Source organism: Bacillus rossius, chromosome 3 (genome assembly GCF_032445375.1).
Source record: "Bacillus rossius redtenbacheri isolate Brsri chromosome 3, Brsri_v3, whole genome shotgun sequence".
Taxonomy (NCBI): domain Eukaryota; kingdom Metazoa; phylum Arthropoda; class Insecta; order Phasmatodea; family Bacillidae; genus Bacillus; species Bacillus rossius.
Window position 1 is genome coordinate 51294576 of NC_086332.1, and position 24137 is coordinate 51318712.

Below are 24137 nucleotides of genomic sequence, written 5' to 3' on the forward strand. Positions count from 1 at the left end.
GGCTCGCTTGTCCGCAGGCAGGAGGTCGCCGGCCGGCTGCGCCAAGATGGCGCGCTCCGCCCCCGTGCTGGCGCTCGCCCTGCTGGCCGTCACCTCCGTGCTCGTCATCAGCTTCACGCTGCCCGGCTACAGGACCACCCTCGTCGCCTTCAGCAAGTACGAGCCGTCACAACCTGCGCATTGCTATCCTGTCCTGGCAGGCGAACGTGACCCGCGTTTGTATTATGAAAAAAAAAAAAAATTGGTTGTCTGTCAAGTCGGTTTGCGGACGATAGTTTAACGTGACAAACGTCATGACAAAACATTGATGACATGATTGCATACTTTATATGAATAAAATTGGATCATTTTTTATTGAATTATCACTATTTTGTATGGATACAAAGAAGGAGTGAAATGAAATCTACAATTTAATTGATAGATTTACTTTTAATTGCACTCATTAATTCAAATATGTTTATTACTTTAACGAGGAGATTATTTTTAACTATAACTTTTTATACATGTTTGCTATTTAACTTCTTCCAATCTGTGTTATTCTGTTAAGGATAGGACGATGATAGGAAAAGTAGGAAACGAATGGGAGTGTTTCAAGTTTAATGTGCCTCGAAGTAGTCAAATCGATGGTTGTTCCAATCGAGTGGAAGAGAGATAGATGCGGCGCAAGCGTACAATGAGCGTAACGGGACAAAGCGTAACGGGACAATGTGCGTTACGGGACACTTCTTCATGCGTGCAGCCGGCATTCATCGATTTATTAGACGTTGTCACGGCAAAAAAGCATATTATGCACTTCGCTATCTTGATCGTCTAACCAATCTCCTGTCATTGCGTCATTATTTGTGCCTCATATTGACTACTCTGACATAGTATACAATGGCACGGCAGACTTAACCTGGGAAAACGACTGCGAAAAATTTAAAAAAAAAATTGCCTTCGCTTTATTTATAATCTTCAATTGCGTGATCAATGGCACTCTCGTTATAAAATAAACTAGGTTGGCTTGGACTTCAGAAAAATTATCTCTAAACTTTCTACTTATGCCGTATAAAATTTTTTAAGCAGATAGTCCTCAATTTTTTTTATCCCGGTGATTTGCGTTTTTTTAAGCTCTCAACACTTTCTTGGGACCCGTTCAATATCAAATCATGAACTTTTAATTACCCATGCATAAAACCAAAACGATGTCAAAATCCTTCCCAGTTACTGCATCTCGCCTCTGGAAAAGTCTGGAACAGGATGCTAGACACCAACTATCTACCAAGAATTAAATAAATAAATAAATATATATATATATATATATATATATATATACCTATATATATATTGGCTCTCTAAATTCTCAGACACAACCAAGGGAAATGAATATGTGCGAGAATGACAGTATCATAATAAAAAATTTAATTAAATTCTTATATTTAAAACAATATTTTATATGTTTTAGGTTAGTATTTAGGTAATTATATTTTTATATTTAGTACAATATTGTATATTTTTTACGTTAGTACTACACTTGGATGTTAAATTGATAGATGATTCATCAGTAATTGTCGTAATTTATAATTTGTTAGAATGTAATTTCATATTTTATTCCTAGATATGACTTATTATACGTTGTCTGTGTCTCATTTTTCAGTGTAAGAGAAGGCTTACATGCCTTACTGCCCCCCAAAAAAGTCAAATAACTAAATAATATATTCTTGGATTCCGTTGAAGACATGGGCAGTAAAATTAAGGTCTAGTTTCAACGCACGATTAAGCGCGTTTCAAATATTAGGGTACGCTGGAAATTTCCAATCCCTCTTATCTGTGAAGTTACACTTATAACGCGCGTGGCTACCCCGCACCCGTGTTTTTTTACTGTATTAATATTGGGGAAATTTCTTATGTAGGATAATTTTTTATTAAGAGTGTCTTAACTGAGTTTTAAAGCTACCGCACCTTCTTCCACGGCGTTCCTGCAACCTTATGTACCAACCTGCTGCTCCGTAAAGTTGGAATCACTTATGAAATTGGACGCTTAAGAAGAGTCACATCAATCCACTAAAAATGGTTCATCAATACTATTGAACTTTTTAATCAGCAAAATTTCAATTTTTTCATTAGGGGAACTCGGGCAAATATGAGCATATTAAGGAACACTCCGAAAAAAAAACTTTATTTTTCAAAGTCGTTAAAGAATAAAATTAATACAACAAATAATACTTAAAATGTTTTCTGCTTATATTAATGGGGTGGCACATTTGAAATGAGAAACAAAACTTTAATTAAGTTATACGTATTAATACAATGGCTCGCATGTAAAGCTCATATTATTTTCCCTTCTTAACTCTGGTTGGCTTAGTGGCAGGTTTAATAAAATACCCAGGGATCGGATGGGAGTGGTTTCAACAGTTCGACAACCATTAGTTAGGTATTCTTTGAAAGCTGCGGACAGTAGACGAAATCACGAAAAGCGATGTACACCTCATGCCTGAAAGATACAGACCTAGTTACCATCTTCAGAATGGAGCCCAGCGGGGTACCGGGACAAAGCTGTGGGTTCATTTTAAGGGGCTCGCCTACCTGGGCACACATACGGTGTGCAGAGCTTCAGGAAAAACAACGCGATTTCAAAACTACTCAAGATATCCGAGTGGGACCTATTTACGAATAGCATTCAAGAGTTCGCTGAGGACCGAAAAGTACTTTTAATTTCGGATTAAGTTTTTAAATTGTATTTTTAGAAGCGTTAAAATGCCTAAAACGCGTGTTTTCAGAGTAATTTTTAGGCATAAAAAAATCAGTACAGATTCTTGAAAGCACTTAAGGGGCTTGCATAACACCTTTATCTTCATTTCTCCGCCATATAATGTTACGGTCACCGCTCAAATTTCACAGTTATCCTGTGACGACGAGACGAATGCGCGCCAGTTCAGAGACTTGCGCCTAGAGGCGATACCGCGCTGGATGCACCAGCGAGCGTCGCACTTACCACCCCGCCTCACTAACACACATACACCCCTGACGAGGCGGGCCCCTTAATGTTTGACCTCTACAAAACAAGGTTGCTCAGTAACCATGACTGCAATCAGTTCATCCTCGGGCCATTCCCTGGTACTGCTCGACTGAGTAGTGAGCACCGAGTCGTGCCAAAGTCGTCGTGAGCGTTCGTGCGTAACCGCGCGACGCCGCAACCCTCCTGTGTTTACCCGCGGGGCGTAAGAAGTCGGCGAGCATGTGGTTCGCTCCGGACCCGAGTCTGCGACGCCACCTGTGACGGCTGGCGCTGCGTCGCCCCTCGCGGCGAGGTCAAGTCCACGCGCTGGGAGAGTGTTGACTCAGGTGAACACGGCGCTCTCTTTGCCGGGGGTGTTGGCACAACTGCGGTGACGCGAACCCCATTCTGTCCCGCCTCGCGAATGCAATCATGTGACTAATCCAATGCACTGTGCCGCGAACGTGTGTTGTCGTGCGTTTGGAGGACAGTTTGTTTAAACACGGCTGACTGCCCTGCAGATGGAATATACTCGTTTCAAGCAAACCAGTTGGAACAGCTTATTTTGGTCATTGCTGCCATCCTAGCTTCGTCCCCTCGTCTTTCCGCTAACGATGTCAGAAAAGAACTATTTCAGAGACACCGCATATCGCGTCGTAAAAGTAATGGAAAGTAAACACGATGTTTTGTCTATGATAAGTTAGATGCTGATTCCGAATAGCCCCTTTAAGTACCTTTTAGCCTAACGGATCCTTAGAAAGATGATCTTAAAGTATGTCAGTCATTTAATAAATATGTATTTAAGTTCCTACAAAGTAAAAAACGCTACAGTTTAAAATTAACATAAACGATTGAGTGAGGACTATAAAACTCCAAAATTGTGAGTATTTTCCCGGATGAAGATGTACCAAATAATATCTTTAAAAGAACACAAGAAAAAATGTGAGGGATAGATATTTTTTTATATATTTTTTTTGCTTAAGAGTTATTCTTAAAATTTAAAATATCGTGAATTTCTTACAAATTATTTGACAAAAATAAATACATACACGATCGTTAGCCAAATAGCAAGCTTTATCGTAGAATTATAAACTAAAATATTTTTAAACCATTATGTTGATAAATTGTAAATACTATTGATTTAATGCGAAATTTAAGTTTATAAAAAATAATGTCGCAGAAATAAAACTTTTCTTTGTGTAATGTTGTTAAACACAGCTTTCAATGCCTTATGTTGTTGCGAAACATGTGTTTAAGGACCTTTTTACCGAACACTGTTTTTGAACGCTATGAAATGGTCGAATGAATAAATGCTAAGAACAAGTGATATATTTATTTAGGAACTTTGTGATATAATTCAAATAATCACATAGTACATTTACATTGACCATTTCTAAATCAACCAAACAAACCACACTCTGTTTGCAAGTAAATACGTTACAGCCATTTGAGAACGGGGATTGATTTATTAGACACTCTGTAAGTTATAACAGAAAGAAAATCCCCCGTCTTCATTATAAGATATTAATTTTTTATCCAGGTGAATACATTCTGCACTAAATATTACATTATCGTTCGTGAAATTTTTACATTTAGATCGGAACTCAAATATTCTGTTGTTAGATTATATTTTAAAAAGCAATGCTGTAATCCTAAACTAAATTTTTACTGAATCGTTATATTTTCTATTTTTGTATTACTTTATTAGTTGTTTTTTTAACTTACAAGTTTTTTATTAGAAAATGTTGTACTCTTTCCACACATACTGTAACAGTAGGCTAAAAATCTTGGACTTTGTTTTCTATTAGTTTGTATGCAAAAGGCAAACCTTTCATGAGTACTAGTTTAGATAAGTTAGTTGCATAAAATGTTTTGGCAAAATTTTGCTATTAGAATACAAGTGTTGATGTCTTAAATGTTGCAGTTTAAGGAAAAATCTTAAACTATTTACTGTTTTATAAGTTAGATACTTTATTATGTTTTTAACAAAACGGTTCTAGCAAATTCATTCGTAGTCAAACGAACTATTTCCTGAGTGCAGCTAAGTATTCTACCACAAAACTGGTATCTTGTTTACATACAACACCCAAAATACTTCTTCAAGCCAGGTGAAGGAACGCGCTATCTTAATCCAGGCTCAAGTTGTCTTTGCTTTAGGGTCTCCACCTTTCTGGTCACGGCATGGAGGTGGAATAACAAACGTGAGAATGTCCAGATACCAGATGCGAAATTTCTTTAAATTCGCCTGTAAGAGCTCACTGCAGATTTTTCGTGATTAATATTTTTAAAATAAACTATATGTAAGATAATCAAAAATCTATTCTGTTTAAAAAATATGTAGCCGGCTGTGTTGAGATGCGTCCGCGAGTTTTTGACGGTGATGATTTATGCGAATGGGAAGAAAAAAGAAAATGAATTGTATATGAATCAGGTATACTTTTTTGTCGGTAACTCTTGCCCTTGAACTAGTCATTTAAATAATTGAAGACTGAAAATTTAAAACAAAATCTAAGTGCCAAAATTAACATTCTGAGAAAAACCAATTAAACACTTGCAGAATACTAATTTATTTCAAAAAAAGATTTTAAACGTTACAATTGGTAGTTAATGTACCTGGAAAACAAAGTATTGTTTAAAATTATAAAAAAATAAGAAATATAACAATGAAAAATATATTACAACATCAGAAAAATTGAAAAGGGGTAATTCTACATGTCGTTTTCTTGAATAAGGCTGTTTGTGCCATTGTTAAAATAATGTCTGAACCTAATTACGTGTTTCATACTCTGATGATGTTGGAATAAAAGGTGCGCTGTTCATCTGAATCCAAGTATGGAAGTATTTGCTCGAGATCTGTCTTCTTTTCTTCAGGAATATGACTAGTTGGTTCCAACTGCGGTGACATAATATTTTGTCGACAGTTAATCCCTTCTTCATGACGTTAAATGTTTGCCACGATTCCAAACTGTTCAATGTGATTTTTGATTTATTAGTCCATGGTTGAAAGTGACAGAAACAAAATTAAAAATTTAACTAATCTATATGCTATTAACGTATCGATACAATGAACATTTAAACATAATATGTTAATTTCAGTGATTACATAGATTCTAACATCAGTAGCGTAGTATCTATTAAACTCTGGTAACTATAAACCGATACAGTTATTGAAACTATCTTACCGATTTCGATGGAAGTTGCTTGGTTGTTATTTTATTCATTTTTGCCGTTACATATTCTTGCCCATTTGTTCTCATTTTCTTTCTCATTTCCATCACACTCACTCCCCCACGTTTCCGCTTAAAAGACATAATAATAAAACAGTTTAAACCCGTCCTGATGTCCATAAGTGTAAATAAACAAAACTGAAGGCACAACCTCTGAAGGAATGGCACTTACGCCCTTTTTGTTTTTAGGAAATAATGCCAGGAGATACAGCAAACACAACCTGGTGGTTGCTACAACTTTCAGCCTTATTTCATGTTATTGGCCTTGGTACGTACATCATTTTGTGCTGAAAATATAATATTTTACAAAACAGGCACTTACATCCTTTTTTTATTTCCAGTTTTCAAATTAAATATTTAAGTTACTACAAAATGCAAAATTTTACAGTTTAAAATTGAAAGAAGAGTATAAAACTCTAATACTGTAACATTTTCCTGGATGTAGTTGTCTGCAGACACTGTTCAGAAGCCATCTATATATCCTTTTTTTAGATTTTAATTTTTTTTTTAAATAATCATGTCTTGTTTCTTAATTACATGCCAACATAATGTATTTATTGGTTATCTTACAGGAAATGCCACATAAAATAGTTGTAAGAAGTGTAATATTTATTAATATGTCTCTGGATCTCGGGTTAGTTTTATAAATGACATTAGGCTTTCGAAACGAGTAACGTTGACCACGACTGGCTCAGATAACCAAAATATTATGTCCTCTTTTATTAGTAGTAATATATTATGCCATGCTTGTAAAACGTTTTGCTATTATAAGTGGTTAAAATAAAGTCACCTTGTATATTGGACTTCCTTCTTAATTAACCGTACGATATTTGTAATAATGCCAGAAATATTTTTACACTTGCGATAACAGAAAATCAAAATAAAAAAGTGGATGTACAATGTTTATGCTTTAATCCATCGACAAAGCGCTGCTTGGAGTTCGACTCTTTCTGTTTCTAAACGGAACACTACTGCCCTGCATGCGGTTTTTATTTAAAAGAGTTTTTATATGTTTATTTTTAATAACATATATATCACTTTTAGGCAGTGGTGAGATTATTTTTTAAACCTTAAATTTTACAAAAACCTCACGTTTACACGGCGTGTCTGAATAGCTTAGACATGTTAGAAGACATGTTAAAACATTTACTACACCGGGAAATGCCAGCTAATTATTATAAGAATTTTTAAAAATTATGTGTATTTGTTATATTTAGGATGTTAGTGATTATTAATCTTAAAAACGTAAAAAGATCTCCAATTGTTTTATAAGTTATACCTATGTCTTGCATGATGTATAACCGATTGATCTGACCGTCACGGCAAAATAGATTATATAATGCTAAGAAAATTTATGAGTGTCAATACACTACTATCACTACTATAAATTTACACATCACGGACGAATACCTCATAAAGGAAATCATTTGCCTTATGAACAACAACCCAACGCCAGAAGATGATGAATTCTAACACTATATAGCGCCTACATTATAGGCCAACCTTTCGCCAATGTAGTGGACAGAGCAGTCGGTACCTAGGCGAACGGACAAATATTGGACCTTATTAATGCGGGCATATATATTTTGCCATAAATTTTCAAATGCTCATCTTTCAGTTTCAGGCCTGCTGTCGACACTCCATTCATAGTAATTCTGTGTGGAAACAAACGCGTTCTGAATGGTCCGGTCAATTACAGCAAAAAAAAAAAAAACCTTTGGCGCGAGTATAACTTTTTGCAGTCTAATTAGTGTTTAGATATTTTCGAAAAAAAATAGATTACCCTACTTACAACTAGCTTGCTTTTTTTGCATGTGAACAATTTATAAACAATTTTTGTTAATCATTAAACTAAGCTTTCTCGGGGAAATATGACGCAAGCATTGGTTGATGTTAAGTTTTAAGAAAATTATTGTGTGATAGATTCATCACTGCAATCTCATTTGTAGCCACAACATGAGCCATCAGAATAACGAACCCTGATTCCTCTCGGTTGTTTACTCTTTAAAAGGCAAATCATACGGAGATTATACACTCCCACCGGTTTAAAACCCAACAACGCACCACGCTCCATCGTGTCTCTGCGTGATAATTCGGTGGGCTTAAGACAAGCTCTTGCCAATGTTTTGTCAGGCTTATCAGCAAGGACACTCACTACAGAGAATGTTATTAGAAAAGTGGCTTTAAGCGAAGTGATAAAGACTGAGATGCATTGCAATGTAATGGCATGTCTGAAGCTTATTGCGATTGGTTGCAACAAATATTTCCCCCCGCCCATACTTGTAAAATTATCGAGTTTCAGTATTCATATTATCTTTGAAAGATTTGTGCAATGGGAGTGCATGACTTGATGTAAGTTTTTGGACATACGCCATTGCTAAGAACTTTTTCTGTTGAAGAAAACTAGAAAATAAAAATAAATAAATAAATAAAAATACCCAAAAAAGACAAAAAACACAAATTAAGCCAAAAATTGCTGTTGTCAACAAGGATATAAACACCACAAAATATTCCGTAACGGGAATATGATCAACAAACAAAGAAAAACAAAGAAAAACAAAGAAAAATGTATTCACTTTTCCACTGTTTCAAAAATGTATAAACGTGTAATTTTTGCCTCAATGAATAGAAATTTTTAATAGTAAACTATAAAAAATTGCTTTCACTTAAAAACTGTTAAAGCTAGATTACATATTTTGGTTTATAAATTCTCTCCCTGAATGTTCACACTGTGTTATTTGTCTTGGTCAGTTATATTTTTGTTCAAATAATCACAATATATAAGATAAATAGAAGCTTAAAAATGCACTGTTTGGGTGTAGTCAGTTTTAGTTGATGTAAGTAATAAAATATTCAGCTCTTTTCTTATAAATACACCATTTTATTGAATAGTATACTCGATTAATTCAAAAATACATTTGAGAGCACAGTACACATACTTTTTTACTGCTATTCGTGCTAGTATATATATATATATATATATATATATATATATATATATAAATGATTTAGGGTATATGTAAGCTTGGTAAATTCAAGACACCGTTTGACTGATCATCATGAAAGTTGCCACAATAAGTGATTTTTCATAGAGAATGTTTTTATGCTATCCATTTTTTTGTAACTCTCCGCTAGATAGTGCTGCAGCGCATCATTCGACCAATCGCCATGGGTAAATTATTCATTTTTATAACACCATAGGTCATAGGTCAAACAGTGAGTGTCATTTCTCTATGTACGCCACATGGTCATATAGTAAAGTTTGGCAACTTCCTGTTCATATCCTTGGTGAGACCCATCCGTTAGTGGAGCTCGCGGCAGCTAGCGAACTAACGGCGCTAATAACAGTTTAGTTTTAAATTTCGTCAATAGATGGGGTTGCCTTGATTTTTAAACACACTATATTTTGGTGCGTTTGTCACGTCCTGAAAGTTCGTTTGTTTGTTTGTCCCGTATGCGTTTCTGTACCATTCATCCGATTGCGATGAAACTTTGGTGAGTTGTTATGCACCATGCCCACGAAGGTTTCTGAGTTAGTATCGTACAACCATTTTACAATATATGAGTGCACACACATTACAGAATGGAAGTGAATAAAAAAGAAACAGTGACAATTAACTGAATTCAATGGAATACAAACGTAAACATTTCAGATAGTGTGTATTATAAACAATAGGTGCGCGCGAGTCGTTTCAGCAAATGTGTCTATTCAAATATTATAATAGGGACAGTATGGGAAACTGGTAAGAAACACGAGAGACAAGCAATGCCAGCGAACCTTACGGTGTGGAGTGTACCTACGCTTTAAGTGCGTTAAAATAGGTTGACATTAATAAATAGGTTGAGTGTAAAATAGCTTGAAAAGCAATGCAGTAAATTGCCTCGCGCTTCGCCAATGCTAATTAACCAGAGTTTCCCATATTGCGATATTTGGTTTATTTCATATTGTTTAGCGGCAGTTAGTGTGTTTTCGTTGTATGAGATCACACACATTGTGAGATCACAGAATTGAATTGAATTAAATATAAAATAGAGATAGAGCGATAGAGAAATAGAGCGTGGTATATATAATTAGATAGAGAGTTGAAGAGATGTATAGAAATATAGAGGTATAGGTATATATAGAGGATAGGGATAGATATAGGGGGAGATTGAGAGATATTTCTATAGAGAGATAGAGAATAAGAGATAGAGAGAGAAATATAGTGCTGCTTTGTATATGTATACCTACTTCAAACAAATTACAAAAATAATTTAAAGAGGCATTGCAACTCATGACTGGCATTTGCTAGATAATGGAATCTTTTTATTATCAGTAAATTACATTTTTTCCACTATTTTTCCAAAATGCTTCATAGCTTATAGATTACACACAAACCATTCATTTTTAGATATATAGAGGTAATAACTATAGGCTGGCAGAACCCGGCAGAAGTTGTTCTATCAGTGATAGAAGTTATTTTGCACACTTGACGTTGAAATTAAGAAGATAATTAATTACTGTCTACATCTGATTTCAAAAAAAGTTCCCTTCACCCTGTGTTCAGCCCGGGCAACGCCGGGTGCTGCAGCTAGTTTATTACATACCCGTAGTCGATATCCTGCGCCTGCAGGATTGGCAGTGAAAGGAGGTCTGGCTGTGAAGGCAGCTGGTTCACTCTGTGAAGTGAATGACGCAGCAGGCATTAGTACGTGGATACTGCGTGAAGCCGCTTTTATTCCAGCTGGTGGTCTCCGCCATGTTTGTGGGACACCCAAAAATTCTTTGAAGTGCAGTGATTGCATCGTGGAAACAGTTTTATAAAAGGACTGTATTCTATGGAAGTGACTGTGTTTAAACTTCTGAAATTATCATTTTTTATACATATCAACCATCATCAGGCGAGATGAAATACAAGTTCAGCAATTTCTTTGGTGTTAACATACGGCAATGGTGAAGTAGAAAGTGACTCCAACTACGTCACTGCATGTCAACCTGACAATGGAAGTAAGAAAAGAGAGTTGGTGTGCACAAACTTTGCCATGTAATAATTGAAGTCCCCACCCACCTCCAACTGCAAAGAAAAACAAATTTTTGTTATAATGAAGTTTAACACTAATTTCTTGTAGATGTGTTGGTGTTATGTCTGTTTAGCAATATTCACAACATTGTGGCATCTTTACGATTCTTCCTAGCGATTTCTTTTAAAGCTATATTGAACGAATTTGTAGCATATTAGCCTTTATACAGCTACGATTTGTTTTGCTGTCCAACTGCTAACCAGCTGACTTCAACTTCAGAACAGACACCCACTCCGTAGACTAATACCTCAATTATCCTGACATTTCCCGACTCCATGGCTGCATCCCTCCTGTCTAACGCAACAACACCGACACAGCTCACCACCCAGGGTCACGCGTGATAATTGACTTGTCTATTAGCGAAAATGTTTGATACACTTGACGCTACTTGCCGTGGGAACCACGGGTTGTTCGATACGCCCTAGCTCCGCAGAGTGACGTGACTCGTGACGACTGAAGGAAGCGAGACAGGGAAACAAACCAGCAGTCGACGGCCACGCCCGGACCGCCTTTGTGGCGGCGTGATTGGCCCGGCCACTGCAACACCCTGACACCAGCCTCTGCCTCATTCTAGCCACAACTGGGTGTAGCATCGCAGAACTTTACACCATCCACCTGTACACTTGCGCTGTCCACTCCATTCATCTTCATTGGCGTTTTTGTGCTACCTAGCTAGTTTTACACATAATTCGAATTATATTTTATATAATTATTATCATCTACGCATCTCCCTAAGATACTTTTTTTTAACAATTTTATACAAAGAAACAAAATGTATGTTAATTGAATTATGTTCTACTATCCACACTGAAATGATTTTCACGTCAGTTTATCTTGAGAATAACCATACTAATAGATTACCAAAGAACTTTATAATATTTTCCACAAAATATTTTTATATTCGCAACTGTTATATAAAATCATAACTACTAAATACATACGAAAATGACTGATTAGAACTGCTAAATATATATATATATTTATTTATTTAAATGTTTAGGTAGTTTGGCATGCTGCAAGATCTTAGATATTTTTTGATGCAATAAAAAGTATAGGTTTTTTTCCTTAAAGTCTCGTAGTGGCACGTATGCAGTCATACTGTAGATCACATTGAAGATACGTGTGCTAAGTGTAAGAGAACTTAAGATCAAAGAATTTGTTTAGCAGTAAGTCTGTGAAGGCCGGCAGTATGTGTGCAACTGTAGACTCAGCACCCAAATCGCTGGCTCCCCCCCTAACCCTGCTTCCGCCGCAGAGATCCGCCGCCTTGAAATGCATTCTCTCTCGCCACGCACGAGCGTCGAGCTGACAAGTAGTTTTGGTGCCGCGGGTTCTTTAGAGTTCACAGAGTGTGGTTAGCAAGCCCCGGGGATGTTTGTTTTTGGGCCGATTTTAGGCCAGTTATTAGTAGTACGCTGAGATAATGTTTAGTCGCTGAGAGACCGGCAGACCACGAGTCTCACCTAGTCATGCGCCGGGCGGCGGGTACTCGCGACTGAGGTCCTATGTTCGAGTCTCTGCTGGAGTGGGAGCACCCAGCGACTCGTCCATGCACAATGCAGAACAGTGTTGAGCGAATAAACGGCATTACGCAAATGGCAAGTGCGAGAGTCATGAACTCACAGCCCAACCCAATTCTGAACCCCTCCCCTACCAAATCCCAACTCCTTCCTTATCCCTTTCCTTCCAATAGAAACAATGGTGGTTTTAGATGATGAAGAATTGGCCCCTTATAAATGGTTTCATTACACAGGAAACATTCGGCAATAGGTTGGGCTGAGTTTGCGCACCCACTTACTCAAACAACGCTGTCGAATTATCAGGTTTATGTCGCTGCTTTACAAGCGCTTTTGGCGCCTTGCGCAGTGTTAGAGAATTCAAAACCAGACGGTTAATTGCGTTAGACTGGTATTTTAACATCACCAGGAGGCGTAGTACCAAACAATTATTCTCCTCTTAGTTAGATATCTCAAGGGATTATTTATAATTCCAGGGAACACGGTGGTGTAGCAATATGATCACTGCCCTCCCGTCAAAGCGACCCTGGTTACAACCCCGCGGTGTCAATGAGTTTTTCGCACTGCAGAAAGAGAGGCATTCGCACTGGTGGGTCTAACCGGGTTACCCCTGTATCTTATGGTTATGCCACTCGCCTTACATTCTCCACCAAACATTCTTCACTAGTGCCGGTCCAGAGTCTAACAATATTTTCCTTTCAATTAAATATTAATTAATTTTCTTGTGAAGAGATACATGAGCACCATTTAAAAATTGAGAAAATAAAATACCGATTTTTCGATAAAATTGTGGATTTTGTTGACTGTGTCAACTTATCAACAAAAAAAATTCCATTGCAACAGTTTTCTTGGACATAATTTTTCTACATTTTCTTCCAACTTTCTAAAAGGCGCACAGGTACATTTTCACTAATGACCCATTAATTTCTTTTTCCACTTCTGCTTCGCCGAAACACGTGTTGGTACCCGGATGACTATGAACAGGCACAGCTGGTGAGGCAGAGGAGAGAGACTGGCTCGCGGCTCGTCTGCTGTTTGCGCGAAGCCACTCGCTGCTGATAACAGCCAAGCCTGGCAAACAGGCTTTGTTTTTATTATGTTGACCGTCTTTATGGTGCAAGTACGTATCGCCGCCGCGGGAACACAGAACATCGTCGACGAAACGCAGCTGTACCTCGGCGGGGAGTTACACATCACACGACTAGGAAAATAAACACAACGCAGACTTGCGCATGAACATTACTTACCTGCCTTGAGCTCACCACAAAGTCAATGTTAACAGTTTCTTGCGGAACACCCGAGCTTATTGGCACTACTGCGAAGCACTCAAACTGACACTGCATACAAACACCACAGCACTATGTGGCGCGCGGAGGGTTTCATAATAATGTATATGGTCACTTGCTTACTAAAGAGAACATTTTTTAGCGTAAAAAAATAGTTTTGTTCAAATCCTCATACATACTTCCGCGTGTAGTGGCAACATAGTATAACTAACATAGTACTTCATAGAGTTCTCACGTGTTTATTGTAAGATACGGCTGACAAAGTTTATTGCAGGATAATATTATTTTAACTAATATAGGGTAAACCTACCCAACTTCGTGATACTAACGTATCGAACTTCAATATTAGCAATATGTTAAACATAGTAATTCTTCTATTATATGTGATACATTGGTTACTTATTGCCTTATTATTTTCTACATGAAAGATTAATATTTCTTAAGTAAATAAAAACTTATATGAAATAAACAAATGGCATACACACATACCTAATTTCGTGATACCCTACTTAATTCCGTGACAACATATACTTTATTTCGTGACACATGTATTATGTTCATTTGTAAAACATTGCCACGACTTTAGTCACTGTTGCTGTCTGCCTAATCACTTCTCGCACACAGATTACACATGAAAACTGTTGGTGGCTTTGCTGAATCAATGGATGGGCAGTTTTCGTAGAACCATTTGAAGGAGAAACAGCACTGAATCCAAAGACTTTTAATCTTGCCAAGCGCAGTCCTCGTTACACGTCGCACATACGTCTTCACTCTTTTTTGCTAGCTTAGGGCTTACTCTTAAGCTCCTTCGGCTGTTTCTTTGTCACTTTCTTCCATATCTGGCTCCCACTTGGCTCAGGTGCAGGCTGAATGCTACACATGGTGGCTGAAGTTTCGTCTTCCTGAAGTTCAGGTGTAGGGTTGAAGTAAACTTTGGCACGTTGGTTCTTTCTTTTTTTTGTTCAGGATTTGTGGTGACGTAAGGCGTAAATCTGGCAGTCTTAAAATATCGTCAAGTGACTTTTGTACAAGTTTACTGTCTGATGATTTTGGACTAAGCATATCCTCTTAATTAGACCTAGGTCCACTGGCATTTGATAATGTGCTTCCTTGAGATTTGTCGAACCCTGTGGGCGCTGTTTTCAGTGCTTCACCCTGCACTGTTTGTCGATTTAAAGGGAAGATGCCAGTCTTAGTAAATCCAGAAATTATGTTGTCCAAAAAAAATTGCTTTCAAGAATGCGGTTTGAACATAGCATGAAAGTCAAAACGTCCTGGTCTGCGAAATGGATTACCTTCTTGAAACTGCTTGAGAGCTGCATTCCAAGAAACTTTCAGAGGTTGATAAACAGAAATGTCAAGGGGCTGGAGGATATGACTGGTGTGGGATGGGAAAGCTACAATAATATTTCATTTTGTGATGCTATTTCCATAACTTTGGGCGTGAAGGGGCTTGCATGTGAGTCCATTATTAAAATCACTGGTTTGTTTGATGTGCATCCTTTAGGAAACATTTTGAACCACCGCATAAACAACTCGGAATTGATCCAACCACTTGGAGACAACCCTACAGAGAAATTAGGAAGGGCACCTCCCTTCAGTCCATCTGTCATCGTGACCATTTTGAAAATAATTAGGCCCAAATTATCCTACAAACATGATGTCGAATGGCATCATTGTAACTGAAACAGAAGGAAAATTGTAAGGAAATAGTTCCTTTTTGTAAGCTTATTACGAAGTAAATAAGAGTAGAGAATATTGTCTAATACCATAAATTAACACATTAATGCTCTCGCTTTACGTTGAAACTATAAAACATGCGATATTAGTAATAAAGTACATTTGTCTACCTTTTTGTAGCGCGTGCTGCACAACTTGAGTGAGATGATACGTGTATTGAACGAATACTAGCAGGAAAAGTGTGCTGGTAAACACAAAGGACGCGCCAAGCCATGCGCCGAAACTAGACATGCCTGCTCTTTGTTGGTAACTTAGTGAACTCAGTGTAGGAAGCCTACCCAACTCTGTGATGCCCGCAACGTTGTTTGTCACGATATAAGGTATATCACGGTATATGGTTGGTTTACCGTAATTTGAAAGTAATCTTGACATTAAATATTAAAATAAATAATTTATAAAATAATTTTATTTTAATCTTCAACGCTTATTTCTTACTTTAGGTCACTATTATTATAGTTCCGTTTAAAAGTGTCTTCATTATTTCAATGATAATTTTGTTCGTAAAATAATGCTAAATTTCAAAACAAATTCTCAGTGCATCAAATTAACATACATATATTTTACGATAATAGATGCGTATTTATGACATTTTATCATGGTCCAGTTTTTTTTAAAATAGGTTTTAGACATCGCTCTTATTATTGTGTGTTATTATTATTTATTTTGAAAAAGTGTTCTAAATTTGTGATTATCAATTTATAAACTATTGTTTTTTTTCTAATCAAAACTTACAAACAAAGTTTCCGTTCGTTCTGACATGAAAGTTCAAATAGTTGGCCCTAATGCAAATCTCATCTCTGATTTGATATTGTTAAGGCGAGGAAGGAACCGTAGTGGGTGTTGTTCGCAGTTCGGCGGCGGAAGGCGAGAGGGAGTGCCAGAAGCAGAGGACCAGCATCTTCTTCCTGAAGACGCACAAGTGCGCGAGCAGCACGGTGCAGAACATCCTGATGCGGTACGGCGAGAAGAACGGCCTGGACTTCGTGCTGCCGCAGGAGGGCAACTACGTGGGCAACCCGCGACCCTTCGTGCCCGAGCTGGTGGGCGAGTCCCTGCGCACGCCGGGCGGCCGGTACCACGTCTTCACGCACCACACGCGCTACAACGCCTCGGGCGTGCGGGCCGTGATGCGCGAGGACGCCGCCTACGTCACCATCATGCGCGACCCGGCGCGGCTGTTCGAGTCGCTGTACTCGTACTACGGCATGGCGGGCTTCATGCGCATGCCGCTGCAGCAGTTCATCCGCCTGCCGCTGGCGGAGTTGGAGCGCCTGCCGCGGCTCGCCAAGAAGATCGGCGTCAACCAGATGGCGTGGGACCTCGGCACCGAGGTCTACGGCTTCCACAACGAGGAGCTCCTGCAGTCCCTCATCCGCCACGTGAGTGTGTTCCTCAGACTGCCGATCACGTATACGACCTCACCTTGAACATGGCAGGACTTGTAAACAAAAAATGGGAAAAGTGTTTGCTCATGCTTTGGAAAGGACTCTCTGAAATTTCAGCCAATTTGGACGTGCATTTGTTTTTCAATAATCGTTTGCGTGAGTCGATGCGCATGTTTTCGTGAAAACGGAAATTGAGTATCGAGCTGTCATTGAATAGTATTTGTTTTTGTAAGACAATGCGCCTACGCAAGTTAAAGAGAGTTGGACGCCGTGTACTGGGACTTTGCACCATCTGTTACCACAGTGATATTTTGGCAGCTGAATTCAAACATGGCCGTACTAGCTTGGGTTATGATGAACGTTTGCGACACCAAAAAAATCCAAAAGAGGCAATATTATTTATTTAGCCGGAAAAGTGGTGGTGACTGTTTTCTAAGATAGTTATAGAATTTTCTTAATCAATTATCTTGAAAAAGGAAAAACTAACAGGTGCATACTGCGCATCTTACTTGACAATCTGAAGACAAAAATGGCAGAAAAAGGTCACATTTTCAGTAACAAAAAGTTTTGTTTCATCAAGACAAGGCATCAGCTCACACCTCAGCGGTTACCATTACGAAGACACTCTAATTGCGGTTTGAACTGCTTGACCACCCTCCTTACTCGCCAGATCTAAACTCAATTCACATTTTTTTTTGTTCCCTAGGCTAAAAGTTGCACTCAGAGGACACAGATTTTTGTCAAATGGGGAGGTCATCATCTTCGTAAACAACTATTTCGCAGAGGATCATGCATACGATTGTTAAAAAACAACTGCGCATCAAAAATGCTGAAATTTCGTAGAGCATATTCCAAAGCACGAGCAAACACATTCCCCAATTTTTGTTGACAAGTGATGCCATCTTCATGTTGGGGTCGGACATTTTTCAGACAAACCTCGTACTTACCACATGGTTCCATTTTTGGCTAAAGATATGTCATCAGCTCTCCCAATGACATATGCGGAATTTTACAAATGGTATTCAACACACACACTTTCTTAGATTTGTACATACTTACTAAGTTGTTTATGCAGTACATGTTTCAGTGACTTTTCACTAAATATCAAAAATTTACTACACCGAAACTGAGACATACAAACAAACATTAGCCAACTTAAAAAATATTTTAAATAGAAATAGCTGTGACTTTGACAGTTCTGAAGGCAAATAAACCGTTCGATGTTGAGGTAAAAAAAATTGGAATTCTTTGACTCCGCAACACCTGATAGCCATGGAAAGGAGCCACTTACATCACGCTAAGGCGACCTGCAAATCCACAGCGGTATAATCTTCCCCCACAAAATTTCACACGTAACGCAGTTGCCATCTCTTTGACACTACATAATGCCATACCAGTTCTTAGCCCCTTCCTTAAAAAACTTTCAGTTCATTATCAGGGTTATTAAGTGAATTATTTTCTATGCTTATTAAGTAAGTCTATACATATCCAATACCGTTTAGAGTGCTATATTGGTCTATACGAATGTCAGAGGCTTCTCATCCTATGAACTGGCTTGCAAACTTAATTCTCCTTGACTATTGCTGGCTCTGAATTGTCCAGGGTAAGAGAAAAGCAGGACAATTATTAAAATAATATTAAATCATAACTGTCAATAACTGTACAATTTACTGATAAATGTTCAGTTACTTGTATGTTATAATGTTTTATCACAAAACCAAGTGGCATAAATTGGACTGGTGGTTAATAATAAATTTGCCAGATGATTTATTTTTTAAAATCGCTCGAGATTGCAGCTCATTGGCCACCTCCGGTCTAAGAGATGGTGAAAGGATCGTGCTTGCAGGTGGAGTCGCACTTCGACCTGGTGATGATCGCCGAGTACATGGAGGCGTCGCTGGTCCTGCTGAAGGAGCTGATGTGCTGGACGCTGGACGACGTGACCTTCTTCACGCTGAACGCGCGCTCGGCGGCGCAGCGCGCCAACCTCACGGCGTGGGAGCGGCGGCGCGTGGCCGAGATCAACTCCGCCGACGCCGCGCTGTACGGCCACTTCCTGCAGCTGTTCCGGCGGCGGGCGCGCGAGTTCGGCGCGCGGCGCATGCGCGAGGAGGTTGACGCCCTGCTGCGGCGCAACGCGGAGCTGTACGAGCGGTGCGTGCAGGCGGTGCTGCCGCCGGCCAACCCCGGCGGGGCCTACAACGACGTGCGCTACCAGCTGCGCGACGACATGGGGGACCTGGGCCCCGCGTGCCGCCTCGTCACCGCCGGCGAGCTGCAGTTCACGGCCCAGCTGCGCGAGCGACAGGCGCGCCGACTGCGCGTGATGGCCCAGCTGGACGAGCTGCTGGAGGGGCAGGAGGAGGACCGCCAGTCCTCGGGGACTGAGCCCGCCAGCTAGTCTCGACCAGGGACCTGAGTCCCGCCTCGTCACCGCCGGCGAGCTGCAGTTCACGGCCCAGCTGCGCGAGCGACAGGCGCGGCGGCTGCGCGTGATGGCCCAGCTGGACGAGCTGCTGGAGGGGCAGGAGGAGGACCGCCAGTCCTCGGGGACTGAGCCCGCCAGCTAGTCTCGACCAGGGACCTGAGTCCCGCCTCGTCACCGCCGGCGAGCTGCAGTTCACGGCCCAGCTGCGCGAGCGACAGGCGCGGCGGCTGCGCGTGATGGCCCAGCTGGACGAGCTGCTGGAGGGGCAGGAGGAGGACCGCCCGTCCTCGAGGACTGAGCCCGCCAGCTAGTCTCGACCAGGGACCTGGGTCCCGCCTCGTCACCGCCGGCGAGCTGCAGTTCACGGCCCAGCTGCGCGAGCGACAGGCGCGGCGGCTGCGCGTGATGGCCCAGCTGGACGAGCTGCTGGAGGGGCAGGAGGAGGACCACCCGTCCTCGAGGACTGAGCCCGCCAGTTAGTCTCGACCAGGGACCTGGGTCCCGCCTCGTCACCGCCGGCGAGCTGCAGTTCACGGCCCAGCTGCGCGAGCGACAGGCGCGGCGGCTGCGCGTGATGGCCCAGCTGGACGAGCTGCTGGAGGGGCAGGAGGAGGACCGCCAGTCCTCGGGGACTGAGCCCGCCAGTTAGTCTCGACCAGGGACCTGGGGTAGTCCCGCCTCGTCACCGCCGGCGAGCTGCAGTTCACGGCCCAGCTGCGCGAGCGACAGGCGCGGCGGCTGCGCGTGATGGCCCAGCTGGACGAGCTGCTGGAGGGGCAGGAGGAGGACCGCCAGTCCTCGGGGACTGAGCCCGCCAGCTAGTCTCGACCAGGGACCTGAGTCCCGCCTCGTCACCGCCGGCGAGCTGCAGTTCACGGCCCAGCTGCGCGAGCGACAGGCGCGGCGGCTGCGCGTGATGGCCCAGCTGGACGAGCTGCTGGAGGGGCAGGAGGAGGACCGCCCGTCCTCGAGGACTGAGCCCGCCAGCTAGTCTCGACCAGGGACCTGGGTCCCGCCTCGTCACCGCCGGCGAGCTGCAGTTCACGGCCCAGCTGCGCGAGCGACAGGCGCGGCGGCTGCGCGTGATGGCCCAGCTGGACGAGCTGCTGGAGGGGCAGGAGGAGGACCGCCCGTCCTCGAGGACTGAGCCCGCCAGTTAGTCTCGACCAGGGACCTGGGTCCCGCCTCGTCACCGCCGGCGAGCTGCAGTTCACGGCCCAGCTGCGCGAGCGACAGGCGCGGCGGCTGCGCGTGATGGCCCAGCTGGACGAGCTGCTGGAGGGGCAGGAGGAGGACCGCCCGTCCTCGAGGACTGAGCCCGCCAGCTAGTCTCGACCAGGGACCTGGGTCCCGCCTCGTCACCGCCGGCGAGCTGCAGTTCACGGCCCAGCTGCGCGAGCGACAGGCGCGGCGGCTGCGCGTGATGGCCCAGCTGGACGAGCTGCTGGAGGGGCAGGAGGAGGACCGCCAGTCCTCGAGGACTGAGCCCGCCAGCTAGTCTCGACCAGGGACCTGAGTCCCGCCTGGTCTGCGGCTGACTTCTGTCTTTGATGTCGATGGTTAAGCTGAGGCATGCTACGTCCTGAACACTAATACCCTGAGAGAGTGTGTACAAGTGCCTACGTGTGACTAGCCGCCTTCGTACCGAGATGTGTTCGGAAACACTGATTCGTTGTATAGACTGCTCGTGTAAAGGAGCACTTTAAAATCCCTGTTTGGTGTTTTCTTTACATCACCTAATGTTAAAAACTCTGAACTTGTCTTTATGCCCGCTCACCTGAGTTGTGTGTGTGTACCAGATTGTGTTTCAGTTTTATTTTGTGAGGCTGTGGACAAAAATGGTTTTTCAGAATTTTTATTTTGTTTTGGGAGAGATTCTAAGTGTAGCTGGAGTGCACTTTAAAACTGATTGCTGATAACTTCAAAGAGCCTCTGTGAGACACTCATACCCATTTATTTTTATTTTTTTTCTCTCTTGTTGACTGCATCTAACTCTGTCAATTATTACTGTCATTTTAGCTTTTGATAGAAAATATTCTATTTACTTTTCGATCCTTTTAGGTTTTCTTATCATCTAGGTACTAGTTTATGTGTCGAAAAAAACCTTTAGGGAAAATTAAATGCTGATTAAGCGAGAACGTAACTGCCTACTTAGGTAGAACAATGTAATGTTTGATATCACTTGTTAGATACTATCAATGTCAATGGTAAAACAGCGCAAACGGAACTCCTAGGTTGACCTTAGTTCAGACTCATTTACACCTAAGATGGAATGTGGAATCTTCAGAACCCGCTAAGTTCTGCGAAATTACGCCGTAGGTTTTAAAGTCTTCGGACGACACATAGCAATAACTTAGATATTTGTAACTCAATCACGGTTTTAATGAAACACCGATTTCTATAAATGTTAAGGTAGCCCGTTAACTGTTTTAACATATTCATCATTAAGAAATTCCACCCTCTGGTGGTGAAAATGGGGTGGATACGGTTTTATAATGAAAAATTATAGATATAATGAGTATGGATTCTAGGTATAAATATGTCCGCCAAGAAAAACATGTGACATCTTAGAGTTATGCTGTTGTGCTCCAAATGCAAGCAACGTGGTAACATTAAGGTCAAAACATCAGTAGTTGGGGTGAGTTTCACATTTATTTAGGTAGTGTGACAAAGTTTGTATGTCTGCATGTTTGTTACTATATCACGTCTTTATTATGGGACCGATGCTGATGATTTTTGGAACAGAGGTAGTCCATTTAGTTAATTAAATTGTAGGGTACTTAAGATCCCTTGTAAAAATGTTCCTTCGCAAATAGCCGTTACTCCATTTAGAAAGAAAACGCAAGGTGACACAGGCCGCGATAGCATTAATTCTAATGCTTAAAGTTTAAATAAGCATTTCAGTTTCATAATTTTTTAGTTTAAATTTTATATTAAATGGGACAAATCCAAAATAAAATTTCCTACCTCTATATGTTGATGATCTATGGATATATGTTAATTTTTAGCGATAAAGATAAATACTGAGCCGAGTTCATCAGAACTCATTGCGCCGAAACTGATTTCAAACTTTTCATATAACATGTACCACAGGTAGTAAATTAATACATCATAAATGAGGCGTGTGAGTAAAACAGAAGAAAACGTGTTATATAAAGAACGGAGTTGGTTTACAAGTTTTTTTTAATGTTCCTGAATAGTTAGTATGCACAGCAAACGTTTCTCTTCGTCCCATTTTTTTTTTTCGTTAAACGGTGTTTTAATGAATTCCTTTAAACATTGTGCTGAAACTCAGGGTCTAAATTTCATTTGAAGAGTGTTTGGCCACGAAATTGTGCTAACACTATGGCCCTTCCTAAGCTTCATGCCCTTAATTATGCCCATGAAAGTGATTTGCTCAACAATGAATAAACTTATAAGATCTGATTGTTTCCGTTTTAGTGTGTTGGAATGAGTGCATTTCTCAAGAATCAATGTGTCTTCTTTCTTAGTGTACGTGTTTTAAACTGTGAGTAAGAACTCACAGTTAATCATGAAGTACAAAATAGTTTCTAATTTTGTGTTGCAGCTATGAACGGGTTTTTGAAATTAATCTTTAGCGGAGGCTATTGTAGAATTTATAGTATATATGTAGCCTATGACTGCCTTTAATAATTATTATATAGTTATAAAAGTAATATTATCGCAAGAGGAATTTACTGAAACGGTTTTGATAAGGCACATTCATTGCAGGGTAATTTTTAAGTAAATTTTTACGCAAATCGTTAGTAGTGAAAATTTACACTTTTTTTGGGGGGGGGGGGGGGGGGATGTGTTAAAATAACGTTGATTTTCAACACTGATTAGATTTTTCTGTAAGTGTAGTGGATGTATTTTTGTAATTGTAATAAAGTTTTTTTTTATTGAGTAAATTTAGCTTTTTTGTTTCTTAAGGTAGTGACAGATATATCATAACTGATTATTTCTTACCTATAAACGTCGATGACTTTTAATACATGACACATTTCTTTATTATGTTTATTGCAGCTGGAAACTGTCCGGTTGTAAAACACATTAAAATCTTTCAATCCAATCTCAATCCTAAGTGTATAATGGTTATAGTTTACAAGGCTTCAAAACCCTAAATTATTATTCAAACACCTAGAAAATGCATACCTGTCAACGAAGGCGATCTACTCATACACTTACGTTGTGCCCCAGTATATCTGGATAAAACATTTAATTTACAGTTCTGATTCACTCAAACCGGATATATCAGTTGCAGCAGTAAGCACGCAAATTTTTTATTTTCATAATTACAGACGTTAATATGTTGATTTTGCTGTCCAAAATTTAAAACTAATTTAATAGATTACATATAGCTTAACTATAATTTAGAGAGTATTTTCGTAATGAAAGGCCAAAGTTAAGTAAGCTATGTTCCTTAACATTTGTTTGGAAAAAAAATTTTCAACTAAATAGTTATGGACTGTTGTTGAGGCTCGCTGAGACAACTTGTTGATTATTTCAATATCTC

The 24137-nt window shown here is 40.4% G+C and overlaps 1 protein-coding gene across 4 annotated transcripts in view; it reads left to right on the top strand.

The window, feature by feature from the left end:
* LOC134530687 (galactose-3-O-sulfotransferase 4-like) overlaps positions 1-23532 on the top strand; it is a 77773-nt gene extending 54241 nt beyond the window's left edge. For 2 of the 4 annotated variants that reach the window (XM_063365751.1, XM_063365752.1), the window contains 3 exons: positions 18-156; positions 16659-17187; positions 19040-23532. In XM_063365751.1, the coding sequence (XP_063221821.1) occupies positions 18-156; positions 16659-17187; positions 19040-19594 (1223 nt within the window). In that variant the 3' untranslated portion in view covers positions 19595-23532. Of the gene's footprint in view, positions 1-17; positions 157-6080; positions 6473-16658; positions 17188-19039 lie in introns of those variants that run through there. The other 2 variants (XM_063365753.1, XM_063365754.1) reach the window with 2 other exon arrangements.
* Positions 23533-24137: the final 605 nt, after the last annotated feature.